The 16152-nt window shown below is 32.9% G+C and overlaps 1 protein-coding gene across 1 annotated transcript; it reads right to left on the reverse strand.

Annotated features, from left to right (window-relative positions):
* Window positions 1–1616: 1616 nt before the first annotated feature.
* LOC110694681 (acyltransferase-like protein At3g26840, chloroplastic) lies at window positions 1617–15641 on the reverse strand. The gene is made up of 14 exons (XM_021871842.1): window positions 15295–15641; window positions 9199–9250; window positions 8674–8729; window positions 8234–8392; window positions 7570–7677; window positions 6436–6542; window positions 5617–5744; window positions 4861–5011; window positions 4567–4697; window positions 3810–4176; window positions 3320–3433; window positions 2935–3017; window positions 2644–2753; window positions 1617–2385 (listed from the first exon to the last, which is right to left on the reverse strand). The coding sequence occupies exons 1-14, from the start codon at window positions 15599–15601 to the stop codon at window positions 2195–2197; spliced, it is 2064 nt and encodes a 687-aa protein (XP_021727534.1). The 5' UTR covers window positions 15602–15641; the 3' UTR covers window positions 1617–2194.
* Window positions 15642–16152: the final 511 nt, after the last annotated feature.

Consider the following 16152-nt stretch of genomic DNA (forward strand, 5'->3'; position numbering starts at 1 on the left):
CTTAAAAAGGCGGATATTAACGTCAAGGTCATCATGGGATTGTCCGTGTACGAGATGCCCCTAGGTAGATGGAATTATTTCGTTGATAAAAAGAAGAAGAACAACAACAGCAGCAGCAGCGAGGATCCTAGATTTAAGTATGTTTTGAAGTCCGGGTTAAGACACCAGTGGCCTAAGCTGAAGGAGGAGAATGGACTACAAACAGATGATTACATTCTTCTTGCAACGTTTCGGTACAACAACGCTCTTCACTTTGTCATAATCAAAGCTAAACCCGTCATGGTGTTTGGAGCTGCAATAGGCTGTACATACTCTTTCGAGGATTAACTTTAATTAATTTGTCCAAGATTATGATCAATCTCATGTATGCTGGAGATTTGATATATAGATAGTTTACTCATCCTTCATTCAATTCTTTGATGTTTTGATTATTATTTGTTAGGGTTGTTTTATTTTATTTCAGACAATGTTGCGTTGTTTATTAGTATTAGTTCTATACAAAAGCAGTAAAGCTGGAGTAATTAAAAGGGTTCCTTTAATTTTTTTTACTTTTTTATTTCTTTTATTTTTATGATTCTGACTTTTGACAAGAGCAAATTCTTGATGTTTTGGTTTTACAATTTTATGCTTGCATAACTCCTATGTTAGGAAATAGACGAGGATCGATTGATTTAGGTATGTGTTTGATATGCGCGGAACATAAACAACATATATAAAACATAAATTTGAGAAATAAAGTAAAAAAATAAATGAGATAAACACACAGATATACGTGGTTCAGTCAACATGACCTACGTTCATAGGGTAAGGTTTTCTTATTAGCTTTCATGGAGGATAAACAAGAGATAAAACAAATGAGATACAACACTCTCCATCTCACAAAATATTTCAATGGAGTTACATATTGGCTTGAATTGGCTAGGCTAATTAATTTTAGCACTTCTAATTGTCCACCCAACGGCTCCTTATATAACATAAGAAAACCCTAAAAGAAACCCTAAATTATTCCCCAAGGAATAACATTAGTAGCCGTCATAAGCACACCCGAAATAGGAAGTAAAAACGCCTTCACGCAACTAGGCACGGGCGTGCTATGTAGGGCACGTCCGTGTCCCTTCCCCAGCTTCGATAGTCCTTCGTAAAACTGCCATAACTTTCTTGTTTCTTATCGGAATTGGGCATATGACCTCTCGCTGGAAAGTCTTGAAACAAGCTATAACCTCCAACTTGAATCAGCTCAAGATCAGTTCTGGATCGAGAGATATGTGCGTTTGAAGTTGACCCTTCGCCATTGTATTAGATTTCAAGTCATAATTAACATCCTAATTAAGAAAATCGTTGAGAGACTATATTACAGTCGTGATACCTAAGTAGAAAATTTTCTAATCCATACGTATTTGATATGGCAATGAAATAAAGTAATATATGCATAGCAATTTCCACATTTTCTGATTTTAACAAATGTGCCGTATAATTTATAGCTGAGCTTTGATCTCTCTATAAATAAGACCATTCTCTTATTGGACCTATCGATGTCCCAATGTTTATTTCACTACCCTAATTGATTGCCAATTTTCAAATGAATATATACTACGAAGTACAGTATGACTTGTCAAAACTCAATATGTAGCACTTACGCATGTTGTCAGTTTCATTAAGAAAACTTACATAGTGCTTCCAAGTTTTCTTGGACTACAAAGCCAGAAAGTAGAAAATTATCAAGCTACATTCATACTAAGAGCTCGGCTATTAATCAGAATCGTATTGAAGGCTGAGTTTCCTTTGGAGGATGTAGTTAGCAGCCTTAAAATCAACAGTCATCAGCAGGAGCTCCCAAGTAGTTACTGGACTCCTCGACTGAATCTGGCTTGTATGAGTTATAATAACTGTCTCCTGTGATGAACGAAACTTGTCGTGCCACCTGAGGCTTGGCATCGTGGTTGACAACGTAAAGATAGAAATGAAATCTATTCCTTCAGGTATGAAAATGATGGTTCAGGAAGTAAATAAGCCACCAATGAATTGTTATATATTAATCGTTTGTCTGATTTTACATAGTAAAGGTCCCTTTTTAATTTATTTATTGTGTTGGAGTATACAGGGTGACTGGACCATTGTATGCAGCTCTGTAGGACTGTAGATAACATACTGTAAGTTCTTGTAATTAGGGAACTTCCATGTACGTAAATAATAACTAATGCTCAAATGTAGGAACATCAGCCTCGGAGCCATGCATGGTTTGGTACAATGTTCGGGCAGCAAGACTCCGGTAGGGATCTTTTTCCCTTTTCTCCTTTAAATATGAGATGCAACGCTCAACCTCTGACTTCACTTGCAAATATACTTCGTGTGCTTTCTCTTTGTCTCTCAACTCCTGCTTCATGCCTGTCATACACAACAAAGTTCATATCATCGTATGTAGCAACGATGACTGACAAACCATTAAAAGAAAATTTGATCGGATGAAGAAATAGAGAAGTCAGGAAATTACACTACCACTACTTGCAATCTAACATTGATAAATTTCACTAATTTACATGTTATACATAAGCCATCTAAAAACTCGAAAAAATGAACTGTAAGGCGTTGAAGTGTTTACTGGACATGAGACAGAATCCTTGCATGCACTAATCAGAAAGATACCTGCTGTGTCAATTGGTTTGCCAAACATATAATAGAATCGGCCTGGAAGTTTTGGTACAACTCCTGGAAAATACGTAATTTGATTTGCTACTTCCCCTTCCAAGTCAGTCCTATCATAAATTTAACAAAGGTTAGCTCATGGATGTTTTTTCGTATATCAAGCCTTTATTAGAGGGCTCATATGTTAGGTAAAAACCAGAGCAAGAGATACCATACCAGTTAGTAGAAGGATTTATAAAAAAATAAAAAAATAAAAAATCTTGTCATATTAGGATACGGAACCAGGATTACCTTAATTGAATCTGACTAGTCCGTTTCTCTATGGCTTCCCTGAGGTAAGGAATTTTCATCTGATCTTCAGAGTCTAGAAGAATCTGCAGAAATGCAACACAAAAAAAAACTTCCTTAAATTATACATGCAAATTATGGATGTAATAGCGAGACAAGCATGTTTATGCATGTCGCATAGGTACATCCACAGAACAGGTTGTTGACAAATTGCATACCTTGGTATGCTAGGGGATTTGTCATATATGAGTGCATATGAATGAATTTGCGTAAGAGAATCATATATGTATGCTAATTGTTTTAGACTTGAAATACAAAATGGATAATCATAATCGAGTATGCGTAAAATTCCTAATGGGAATAAGTATTAAGACAAACACGAGCTAACCTCACAAACATCATCTTCTCCAATAACTCCGAAAGGTATAATTTTTGCTCCAAAACTAGAAGCCATTCTCACAAATTCAGACCTTTCTGGCCAAAATAATTGATATTCCTCACCCTGCATAGTTATTGTTTAATTGAACGTTATTTATAAAATGTCAACCAATACATTCCATTGCCATACACTCATACAGTTACAGGACTACAAAATTCTCTGACTTTGACTCTCTTCCAGCAGTGGATCTATAAAAGGAAATGCTCTTTAGTATTACCATTACACTTAGTATTTGTATTGGAGTTGTCTGCCATTTTTATATTAAAAAAATCTTTGAGTTGCTTATAATTCTCTGCTGGTCTCTACATAAAAGGACAGCTATACAAGATTAGCCAAGTAAATTAATGGGGAAAGCTGCATGTTTCTGACATCCGTCTAAAAACTTCCACCAAAAAAAGCTAGAATTAAGAAAGACGCAATTTTAAAAGAGATACATAACCTTGTCATGAAGAGCTTCGCGCACTCCTCCCGGATACAACAGAATGTGAGAACCTGATGAAAGTAACTTGTAGATGTTACTGGCTGAGACCGGAACTGCACCCATGATCCTAAATGGATCGAACATAGATATATCCAATACGTCTTCTTGCAGCTTTACAAAAAACAAAGGATGTGCAAGACCTCTCAAGATAATATTTCTCTTTTTCATAAAGTTTATTACTATAGGATATAAATCCAAACCCAGTAACATGTGATTTCCAACTAATAGTACAGGACCTTCACTAGGAATTCCTGCAAGGCCTCGCACAATTTTACCATTCTCCAAAGTAGAGAGCATCACCAGTCCAGTAGCAATGTCAAGCCATCTGTGATCAATGATGATGATAAAAACAACTATAATCAAGATCCACAAAATGTTTAAAATCTGAATTCTGAACCATGTAATATAGTGTTCCTCATTTCCCCCTTCATTGCAAGATAAAAGGAAATATAGCTACTTAAACACTAAAAGAATTCAGTTAATATCACATATAATTGTGTTGATGATGTATGTTGACATTGGTGTTCTATAGTGACATCTAATGTTACATCAACATTTTAGGATCTAAAATGTAGTATACTTTGAAATGAAGGGATTATATGGTTATATCACCTCAAGAACATTTCTTTTCTCCTTCTGGAAATTTTCCTATCTGGTGTCATTAGACTCATTACTACGTTCACACAGATAATTTATACTAAAAATGATGATTTACCTGAATGGATCAGATAGTTTTTTAAATTCAGCGTCAGTGGGAGGCAAGTAGTCAGAAAGATAGTCGTGGAATTTACCACAACGATATAGACTTGTACCCTTTATAATGGTCACAATATCAACACCATCTTCCTGTGAATTATAGCATATTAAAAATTAAATGTCAAGACTAAACAGAAAAAATAAAAAGGAAGAAAATAATCTTGCCAAGACAAGAGTATCATATTAAGAAGAATAGAATGTGCCATATCAGCATCCAGTCTCGAACTTTTAAGAAGGACTATGTTCAACTAACCAGGAAGAGAAAATGACCAGAGTCCTTGAAGTAACGAATCTCACACTTTGGCATTTTTCCAGTGTTTTTCAACACACGAATCTCTTGTTTTGGTAAAGCTTCACGAATCCTTTCTGCTTCCTCCAAGCTTGGTAGAAGTTGATCCCTTTCACTGTGATAAATTGCAAATAATAAAGCTGAAAACAGCAAGTGAAAGTCGTATATCACTGTACGACTTCTTGAAATGATGATTCTCATGAAGAATTAAAAGTTTTTGTGGAGTGTTTGATATACCTTTTGCATTTCTTGCCTAAGTATTAGCTAAGACCATCTTTGCCTTATTTGACATCATCTTATTTCTAATTCTCTGCTTCCTAGTATTATTTGCAATTTTGCATATTTGCACAAATACTAAAATATAGAAAGGTGTGCTATATGCTTGTATTTGCATTTGTGAGATATTTGATTTACATACTATTTACCATAAAAATAAACAAGCTATTGCGGCGTACATCAGGTCAAAAACCAAATTGGTACAATCGCCTCACAAATCTAAATGTGATCGGCACTCCATGTGGTCTGGCGAGGAACACACACATTATAATCAATCTTAAGAAGTATTCAAGGACGTTAATTTGAAATCCCCAAACTAAAGATTACAAAGATTAAAGATATATTCATTCCTTAACTTGGGGTTATAGCAAATCAGAACTGCAAAGAAATCTTTCTAGTTTTAACAGTAACTGATTAAACTTATGAAATGAAAATAATGACCACCTGACAAGAATTAAAATCTGAGCTTTGACAGCATGTAAACGCGAATTAGCAAATGAGCAAGCTGATTTCATCATCTGCAGCTTCCACAAAAGTGTCTCTCTAGGAAGAATATCAGCCAAGACCTGCGACTTTAATCATGAATTTCTTACAAGTAGATAAAATGCGAAGTAAAAAATCGATTGGGTCTAAAATATCAATGACAAACGGCTAAATTAATTGAAGTACAACTATATTCAGTTTACAACTCAGACATATGCTCACAATAATTCATTTAAAATTCCAGCCAATAACTGTGACCTCATTCAAGAACTCATTGCTTAGTAAGTATTCATTCGTATAATGATAAACAATAGCATTCTGATACTGTACATAAATGGTACAAATTTGATAAGTAATAAGCCATATAGGAAGAGAATTGATATTTTAAGGAAAAAAGGTTACAATGATACTTTGTATATAATACGGAGTAATAAGAAAGAAGACATGATAAATGAATAAAAGAGGTTTTGAATTTTTTTTTTTTTTCTCTCCCTTAGTATTCCCAAGTTCCAACACTTTTATTATCCCAGCAGATTAGGAAGGAAGAGAAAGCCTTCAAGCAGAGACACACTGAGTGAAAGAACAGCATGTAAGAGCACTATTGTTTTGCAATTAAATTTGATTTTGGCTACATGCATAAAAGCTCAAAAGCCTTGATACAACACAGCTCAAAAAAAAAACAAAAACACAAATATATGGACAATCTACTGTACATACCTGACTATCATAAATGTAAAATAAATTGTGCAATGGAGATTTAATAAGAGTATTGGGCCTTACAGATAAGTAGGATAACAGATCACCAAGACCTTGAGAAAGTTGTTCCAATGTTGCTTGTCGTTCAAGCCCTTTCTCCACACTAGATGAGATCAAATTAAAGGGTTCACCTGGGGAAATTGAAAGGAAATTGTCAGTTGCTTAATTTTTTTGCTAGCCAGATACAACTAGTCTTCTACTCTTGTCCTCATTGAAACAAACATGGATTAGTGATGAAAAATTCTCATGGCTCAGAAAATTTGCTGCACTACCCATCATTAGTGATATGTTAGTGGTGACGAAGTTATAAACACAATGTTCAGGGAGGGATATCACAAGTTCTATTAGCAATTCAGCTTCTAACCTATGTCCAGCACTCCAGCTCGCTATGTTTTATGGAAGTCAAGCTCTCCTCTATTCAAATCACTGCTTATAAAACTGTATCATCAGGTATTCCTATCATTTGTTATTCAACATTGCAATGTTAGCATTTCGTAATTATGAGTTTAGGTCTCATATTTCAGGGCGTGGTACATACCCTGCATTGAAATCCAACAGCTTAGTTTGCAAATTTGAAGGCCAAACTTTAGAGTATTTCTATTTCGGAGACAAGTTGATATTGTCTTTATTAATTTCAGTTTTGAGTCTCAATATGTTTCTATACAGATCTACTCGTTTGAGTGAAAATAATGAGAGAAATATATATTCCTCAAACTATTATACTCCACACCTCATTTTTGGTTGATTAAAAAAAAAAATCAAGAACAAATCTCCAATGCAGAATCTGGTAACATGGGCACACTACAATAACTTGATCTGATAAATTATTATCTCAGAAGCACATATATAAACTGATACAGCTGCCCCGTCCGTTTTGTTGATGACAGAATTTGAATATGTGGAGCACTGCAGTCACCAAAGGAGGACATTGCATTTTCACCCTCACACTTATATCTATGGTGTAGGACCATTAATTATGAGTAACTTAGAGCACAAATTAATTAGGACCCTACACCTGCTCTACTAAAGAGGTATCAATGAGCCTTTGATTAAAAGAACCTAGGAAGATTAGGAAATAGTACTCAGTCTTAGCATGCAAAAACTGTTGGCTTAGATATGAAGCAATACAAAATCAAATAAATGAAAAGGAAACTAAACCTGTCATAAGGCCGAGCATGTTTCGTATACTGATCAGAGAAATGTAATTGGGGATGATTTTCAGTAAAGGAAATAGAAGTAGCAGGTTTGATTTGCTATAACATGTAGCTGCAAGACCAATCAACAAATCACTAGTTCAAGCAAGGTAACTGAATAAACATGAGAGTTAAATTCTGTTTCATTTCCACAGTAAAGTTTGGACTTTATGGAGAGGCAAACTAACAAGTGATTGTAGACTAACAATGTTGAATACAATTTTGATAGGATCAAATACCAGAGATAACAAAATCAATGTTCTAATCTCCAGGATTTGAGAGATGTTTTAACATAATTTTAATCTAGCTTACATATGCTCCTAGATATTCCTCATTAACCAATGGTCTTTGTACGTCCTAGGCATTTCACTTCAACAATAGAGAATTTTTGCAAATCGTGGAACCGGGTATCGATAAAATCATATCATTCTAAACGTTGAATGAGATTCACAGAATGCATCACATTTAGCTAAAGTTTAGCTGATACAACTTAATGGTATATTTTCTATTTAAAAAAAAAAAAAAAAAAAAAATACATGGGAATAAAATATTGATGGTAGTTCAGCTCAAGAAAATTTACATGGGAAATCATAGAGAAAAATTTGCAATACACAAACAATAATTCTTACCAGGATTAGCCAAAATGAGTACAAGATCAATATCAGGATTTCGAGCAGCCACAGCTAATGCAACACATCCTCCAATTGATTCTCCAACAAGATAAATGGGTTTCTCATGGGACCGAAGATTCTCTGACCTTACAGTTTCCTCAACCAGCAATACCAGTTCTAAATGAAGAAAGAATGATAACAGTAGTAAAACAATATTGTCTTATAATCACAAACATTGGGGTTATTACTACAACACATTATATTTATGTAAAATGTGTTCAACATGAATATACACTACATTTGTTGAATAGATGTGATTGCATAATCATGTAGTTTATTAGAAAGTATAATACAAAACAGGATAACAGGTTACAAAAAATAAAAAAACAGACATTGTACTCTGCATATATGTATATAACTAATATACATTCACGGTGCAAAATCAAAAAAAGGTAGACCTTGGAATGGAGTTCGATCCTTGACAGGTATGTGCAAGCACCATACATCAAATATCCTTGACAAAGAAGACAATATCCCATTAGTTCGGCGTGATGAACACTTGCTTTGTATAGCAAAGATAGATAGGAATGTAGGGAAAAGGGAGGAGGGGAGGGGGTCATTTCCTTCTAAATTTCTCCAAAGGGATATTGTTTATTAAACAGGGAGGGCCTTTTCCCTCAACTTCATTCCCCCAACCTCTCATCCAAACACAGGAATCTGTTCCCCTCCCTTTCCCTTCACGCCCTTTCTTTCCAATTTTCTCTCATGAGTCTCATCCAAACAAAGTGTAAAGGTTTATGGTCACTATTAGCAGTACATGTTTATAAAATCTCATGGACATATCTTTTGCATCAACAATTACATATTAAACAGCCAAAATAGGATATTTTTGTTGTTACAAAAACAGGCTTTTAGCCAATGAAATTATATAAACAGTGAAGTAAAAGGATTGGGAATGAACTAATGAGGCGGCTAATACTCACTTGCCTAGGTTCTGGTGTTGTAAAACAAGTCCACATCCAAGACCATCAATTCCTGTAAATTATTTGATAAAAGCCAACTTTGAATAAGTAATGAAACATCAAACATAGCAAATTGTACTACCAGTAAAGCACTCGTTAAAAGATTGAAAATTTGTCAAAAATTACCTCCTTCGTGAGTGGTAACACTACCAATTGACGGAATTCATCAAATAATTTTATTTTTTCCCCACAAACCCTAGTACCCCACCATCCGTTTACCTCTTCACCACCACAACCAAAGTAACAAACACCCCCTTAAACAGTTAAATCTGTTTCTCTCTCCAAAAACCAAGCCCACATTTTTCAGTTTTTCTCTCCCATCCTATTTTCCCATATCATGAAATTTGAGCATATTCAACTCTACCGCAAACTGGGTTTCCCACGGTAGATCAACAAACTCGTCGCCAAAGTGCTAAACACCTCTAGCACGAGGGAAACCCAGTTCGCAGTAGAGTTGGCGACGAGTTTGTTGAGCTTGCCAATCCAAAATATCCTCAATTTTTCATCCACCCAACCTATTAAAACCCATCACCACCCGGAAAAATTGAAATTCACATGAATTTTCATTCCTCCCCAAAAAAACTATAATCCTCAAATTCATGGTTGCATCATAACTAATGGAGCCAGTAACTTTCTGCTACATAATAGTAGACTGATATGTGAAGGAATTGGTGATGTATTCACAAACTTTAATTTGAACATTTTTTTTATACAAGCATTGTGGAAGATGGGAAGTTTTTGGCGCAATGAAATTAAAAATGGGAGGGAAATTACGCTGGGTTAACTAGATAAAAGGTGATCTGGGCCAATGCAAACCGGATGAATTCATGATGGGAATGGGAGTTGGAGATTATATGATGGGAATGGGAGTTGGAAGGTGGAAATTTATAAAATATGTCTAATGGTTTGAAAAGAGATGGGCATAGATGAGAAATAAAATTATACAATTACGAACATTTCAAAATTAATTCCATTTTCTATTTCATTAATGGCATTTTAGTCAATTCACTATATGTTTCTCAATTTCTAATTCACTATATCCATTCCCCTTCCCCTCTATATTCCCATTCCCCTTCTCCTTCTCCTTCTCCTTCTCCTTCCCCTTTATATTCCCATTCTCATGAACCAAACATGAGAATTACCATAAATTGGGATTAATATTCCCAATTCCACCCTCAATAGCTAGGTCGTACAAGGATGAGTATTGACAAATATACGGGTACGAAACTGATGCGGGAAGACGTTTATCTCAAAATAAGGGACATGGATACGGAATGTTAAAATTTATATAAATATTTTTAAAAAAAAGAATGACCATATATTTGTCATTCCATCCTCTCATTACATCATACCATATCATATTAACAATGAGCTACCAATAAAGGCACCCATATTATTTTACAATTACCTTATTTATCTTACTTTACTTACTTAAATGTTCTCATTAAAAAAAAAAAGTTAAACAACCCATATCATAGTAGAATACGGACTGAGATGTATCGTCGTGTGTCTCATGAGCTAGTGTCAAAGTTTGACACAGTGTTCGACACGGACACGACAGTTGGATGAAGTGTCCATGTATTCTAGCTCAATAGTCAATACCCACTTACCAAATACCCCATGAAAGTCATTTTTTAAAATAAATTGCAATTAACGAGCCAGTTTCTCAACATGAGTTTTGTTGATGTTTGGAACTTGCCCCTTTGAGATATATGGATGATTCTTATGTTGAGAAATTTGTTTTCGATTTAACTTCACTAGTCACACTATATTTAGAAATTTGATGTAGAGCCATAGAGGTGATCATGGGCCAGGCTTTGCCCCAAAAAAGGCTCATTTCGAACCATGCTTTCAAGCCAAAAAAAGCAAGTTATGCCCAAACTTGTTATTTTGGGTCAAATTGTTAACTAGAAATGGATTTTCTGGACTGGCTAAACTTTTTTTATATTTTATTTTTATTTTTTTTGGGAATTTTGGGCCCAAAAAATACCTAGGTATGTTTGATTAGGTCTAAGTTTTATTTGTATTTTTATTATTTATTTATTTTTAATTTTTTGGACAAGTGATTAGGTCTAGTTTAATGTGAACTAGATGAAACCCGTGTGATGCACGGATTGTTTGAATTTTATAAAATAATTTTTTATTTTATTTATGTGCTAAAATTTGTTATATATTTAGATAAATTTCTAAATATCAAAAGATAATATTTTATATTTAATTAATTTAAATTCAAAAATCTCATTCGCCAATTTTGCTTATGTGGCATTTGAATTATTTAATTATAAAAAAAATTAATAATCTCTTATTTAATTGGCTACAACTAATATTTATAATCCTACATGACGCGCTAAGAAAATTAAATCCTATGTGGCTCTTTAAAACCTTGGGAAAAAACTCCCCTTTATATATATTAGTTTTGCGCCTGGGCGATTCCCGGATTGTCCTAAACTTTTTAGCTTGAATGTTAAATACGATCATATAGCCCCTTTTGATAATGTAAAATATTTACACATACGATATCATATCGGTTACTTATAAAATACTATACTTTTTGTAGTTTTATTTGTAAATAGATATCTATGTTATTATTGACTTGATATTTTTTTATTGCACTTAAATTATTTCAAATGAATTGAAAGTATTTTTACCAAATTAATATTTTTTTTTCTGATTAAAATTTATTTTTACTGATTTTCTATTTTTTATTAAAAATATTTTTTTTTATTAAAAATATATTATAAATGGGTCTTATTTTAAAGAACTTTTTAGAATGAATTTGATGATGGAAATAGAATTGAGTTATAGGATATTTATAAAAAGTTATGATCAATTTTGTAGATATGAAATATTAGAATTCTATCGACAATAAAACTCTATACGACAATTTTATCTTAAAAAATCTATCCAAAAATCGCTTATTTAGCATCATACGTGTCACAATAATACCTATTTATTGCCTACGTGGCGCGACACTAGGCGAAAAACTGGAATGTCAAGTGTCGCTGTCTCGTGGCCTGACTGCGAGACCGACTTTATTTATTAGTGATATATGATATATTAGATTACAGAGCAAGTTATTATTATTATTATTATTATTATTATTATTATTATTATTATTATTATTATTATTATTATTATTATATACTCCCTCTGTTTTGTAACAATCACAACATTTTCTCGTTATGTTTCATAATAATTGCAACACTTTCATATTTTGACACTTTTTTTTTTATTATTTTTCTTTCCTATTAACTATACTTTATACTTTGTATTATAAAATATATCTTATTTTGGTCTCCATCCTGCTATAATTTTCCTAAAACTTTGTGCACACCCTAATATTGCCATTATTACGAAACAAAGGGAGTATGTAAACAGTGTGAATAGTTAAATCTTAACATAGTAAAAGTATATATTTCCTCTATTTTTTCTACTTGCATTACTTGAACATTAGGAGTTAGGATTATTCATATATGTCACTTTTAACTATCTTTGGTGGTTTTACTAGTTTATTGTTATATATATGAAATCTTGTTAAATTCGTTTTGATACATACTTTTATATTATAGAGATAGAATGTTAATTAAGAATTATCAAGAACATCAATGAAAACCCAAACGGATCAATGGCAGGAAGAAAATGTTTAGGTGAAAATAAAAAGTAAGGTCCTGTTTAATTCACCTTATTTTTGCAAAATTGAAATTATTTTTAATGAACTGAAATAATTTTTGTTGAACTTAAATTTTTTTTTTTGTTGTTGAATTGAACTTATTTTTACTAAGCTGAAATTATTTTTGTTGATCTAGTTGAAATTATTTTTACGGACTATTCATCATTATTTTTTTTCTTAAAATTTCTTAAATTTTTATTTAGTCAACTAAATAAATACCTAGGTTTAATGATACATATCAACAATGCATATTTAAGAATAACAATGGCTACAAACTTATCATGGCCATTTGAAAACTATCCCATATATGACGGCTTAACCTATTTTATATTAAATTTAATCTTTTAATCATGATATGTACTTTTATTGTATTAGTATTAAATCTAGGCCATTGTAAATTTGTAATTGACTATATATAATTAACTTTTTTTTTTCCCATTTATAATGGCCACAATGTCTTATTAGACATCGACAACATTGCAACATTGAGACCTTTGAGGGTGCACATATATTAAGAAAGTAAATTAATGGTGAGAGAAAACACAAAAGCATCCCATGTTATTTACCCTCATAACTAATTAATTAAGGTGGGTAATAAGATAATAAGGAAGAAATGTTACTTTGTTATGGGTAATTTGCAACATGAAAATAAATAATATAAACGTCAATAAAAGGAAGACTTTCAATAAGTACAAAATGATGTAATCACGGTAATTATTTATAATTTCAACCTTTAAAATATTATAGACCAATACTGTTTATGGACATATTTAACTTTAATTTCACCTTAACAAATAATACAAATAGCTGTGAGAGGTTTGTTATAATATTTGTAGAACGAGAAAGTATTAAATCATATATACCGGGTAGATAGAGAAGGAGAGGGGAGTTGTGCATTCTACTCCCCGTCTCTGATGGCGAAAACCAACGAGGCGGGCCATGACCACGGCCACCTCCACCGTCGGATTTGATGAAGAGATTAGCCAATTCAAAATATTCTCTCCAACTCCTCTTATCTTCCTGGTCCTCTTCCATCATTGCACCTGCACTTATGGCTTTTCCATTGATATGATGATAGTTTTTATTATTAGCTACCTCCACTTTTACAGTTGGCGTCACAGTTTTTGTTGTGGTGGAAGTGATCGGCCATGAACTAATAAACTTACGCTCTGCATTATAGACTACCGAACAACCTCATCACTGGTGTCGATTATAATCCAACACCGGTGACGGGGACGTAGCCTTTGCCGGTAACCGCCATCAATATAAGATAGAGAGAGATGAAGAGAAAAGTAATAAGCTAAGGTAGTGTAGTTGAGTATTGTATTATAACTCTTCATAATTTTAAGTTAATTAAGTATAGATATTATAGATAATAGATTTATAGTATTGTCAATATTATGGAAGAATTTATATCTTTGTTCAGAATTGGTGGATAATTTCAAGTACACGACTACTAATAATAATTGATATCTATTATTGGTTGTAAAGTAAGAAAGGACATTTTCAATTAATGATAGATCAGGCGATTAGTGTATGTTCCATAATATTATTTGCAGCCATGTGATTGGAGATGCTTGCGAGCACACGGGTTTTGGCAATTATTATGAAAATTAAATGTTTTGAAAATTTACTTAACGACTTTTTTTTTTTTTTTTTTTTTTTTTTCCCTTCATAGACGATTCAAAGAAGATCAAGAGAAAATAATGAACATTTATCTACTTCGATTGAGAGTCTCACATGAGAGCGAGCTGTTTTTGAATTTATTCATAAATCTCAACAACCAAAAGCGAGCTATTTTTGAATTTATTCTTAAATCTCAACAACCAAAATGTAGTCAAGTTATCACTTATCAGTGTATGTAAGATCAAAACACACTACATAATTGTACTATAAAGCAAAGATTAAAAACTCATATATAGTAAGAAATTTACTGGTAGATATGATCGATTTTGAAAATTTTCTTCAGAAAAATTAAAGAATCTATTCACCAATCGTTAGTCTGATTTTTTTTTTTTTTTTTTTTTTAATTTTTTTTTTTTTTTTTTTTTTTTGACAAAAGGTCTAAATTTACATAGCAAAGTTAGGGAGCAATGTCACTACTCCATTACTTCAACCTTTGCATGTACGAATATATGTAATGCGAACATTTTTTTTGTTGTTGTTTCTATACGGATTTAGACATGTACGGATAAAAATAAGCCGAATAGAACATGCTCTAAATGAAAACATTAGAATTTAGGTACGTGAAACTTCCTTAAATGATACAGTAAACTCAACAATATATTGTTTTATACTACCTCTACATATTATTCAAAGTTGCACATAATAAATATATAACAGAGGAAGTATAAAAAAAAAAAAAAAAAAAAGGTTAGACCACATACCGGGCAAGTAGAGAAGAAGAGGAGAGTTGTGCATTCTCTTCCCAGTCTCCAATGGCGAAAACCAACGAGGCGGACCACCGTCAGATCCGATGAAGAGCTTAGCCAATTCAAAGTAATCTCTCCAACTCCGCTTAACTTCCTGCTCCTCTTCCATGGCGCCGGAAGTTACGGCTTTTCCATTGCTATGATTAAGCTTGCGCTCAGCATTGACAGCAACAAGGGCCGCCGGACGCCGCCGTGCTGAGGCGGTGCCGAACAATGCAAGCGGTGACGATATTAATCCGGCGCCGGCGATGGAAGTAGCCATGGATTTAATATGAGAGAGAAGTAAACAGTAGAGAATGCAAATATATAGTTATATACAAGAATACAACATGGCAAAGTCTACAACACTTTAAATGTGGACTGTGGAGTGTAGAACATCATTTGTTTGTCCAGTGATCTTACTACACCAACGAAAGTTCTCTTCCTACGCATACGGAATATTAATTACTCCCTCCGTTTCGTATTAATCATAACAATAGGGTTTTCACAAAGTTTAAAAAAAATTTATAAAGTGCCCTAAAAAAGGTTTTTTTATAATATAAAGTATTATTTGTAGTAATGATAAATAGTAAAAAAAATAGTATAAGTGGGGTTGATAGGAAATAAAATAATAAAATATTTGTAAAGTGTGATTAGTGAGAGAGAATAATTATAAAATAATGGTAGGTCCTTTCCAAATATAGAATTGTTGCAATTAATATAAAACGGATGTAAAAAGGAAGTGTTACAATTAATATAAAACGAATGTAAAAGGAAAATGTTGCGATTAATACGAAACGGATAGAGTATTACGTAATTGTTATATTAAGTACT

The sequence above is a fragment of the Chenopodium quinoa genome, unplaced genomic scaffold (assembly GCF_001683475.1).
Source record: "Chenopodium quinoa cultivar QQ74 unplaced genomic scaffold, ASM168347v1, whole genome shotgun sequence".
Classification (NCBI taxonomy): domain Eukaryota; kingdom Viridiplantae; phylum Streptophyta; class Magnoliopsida; order Caryophyllales; family Amaranthaceae; genus Chenopodium; species Chenopodium quinoa.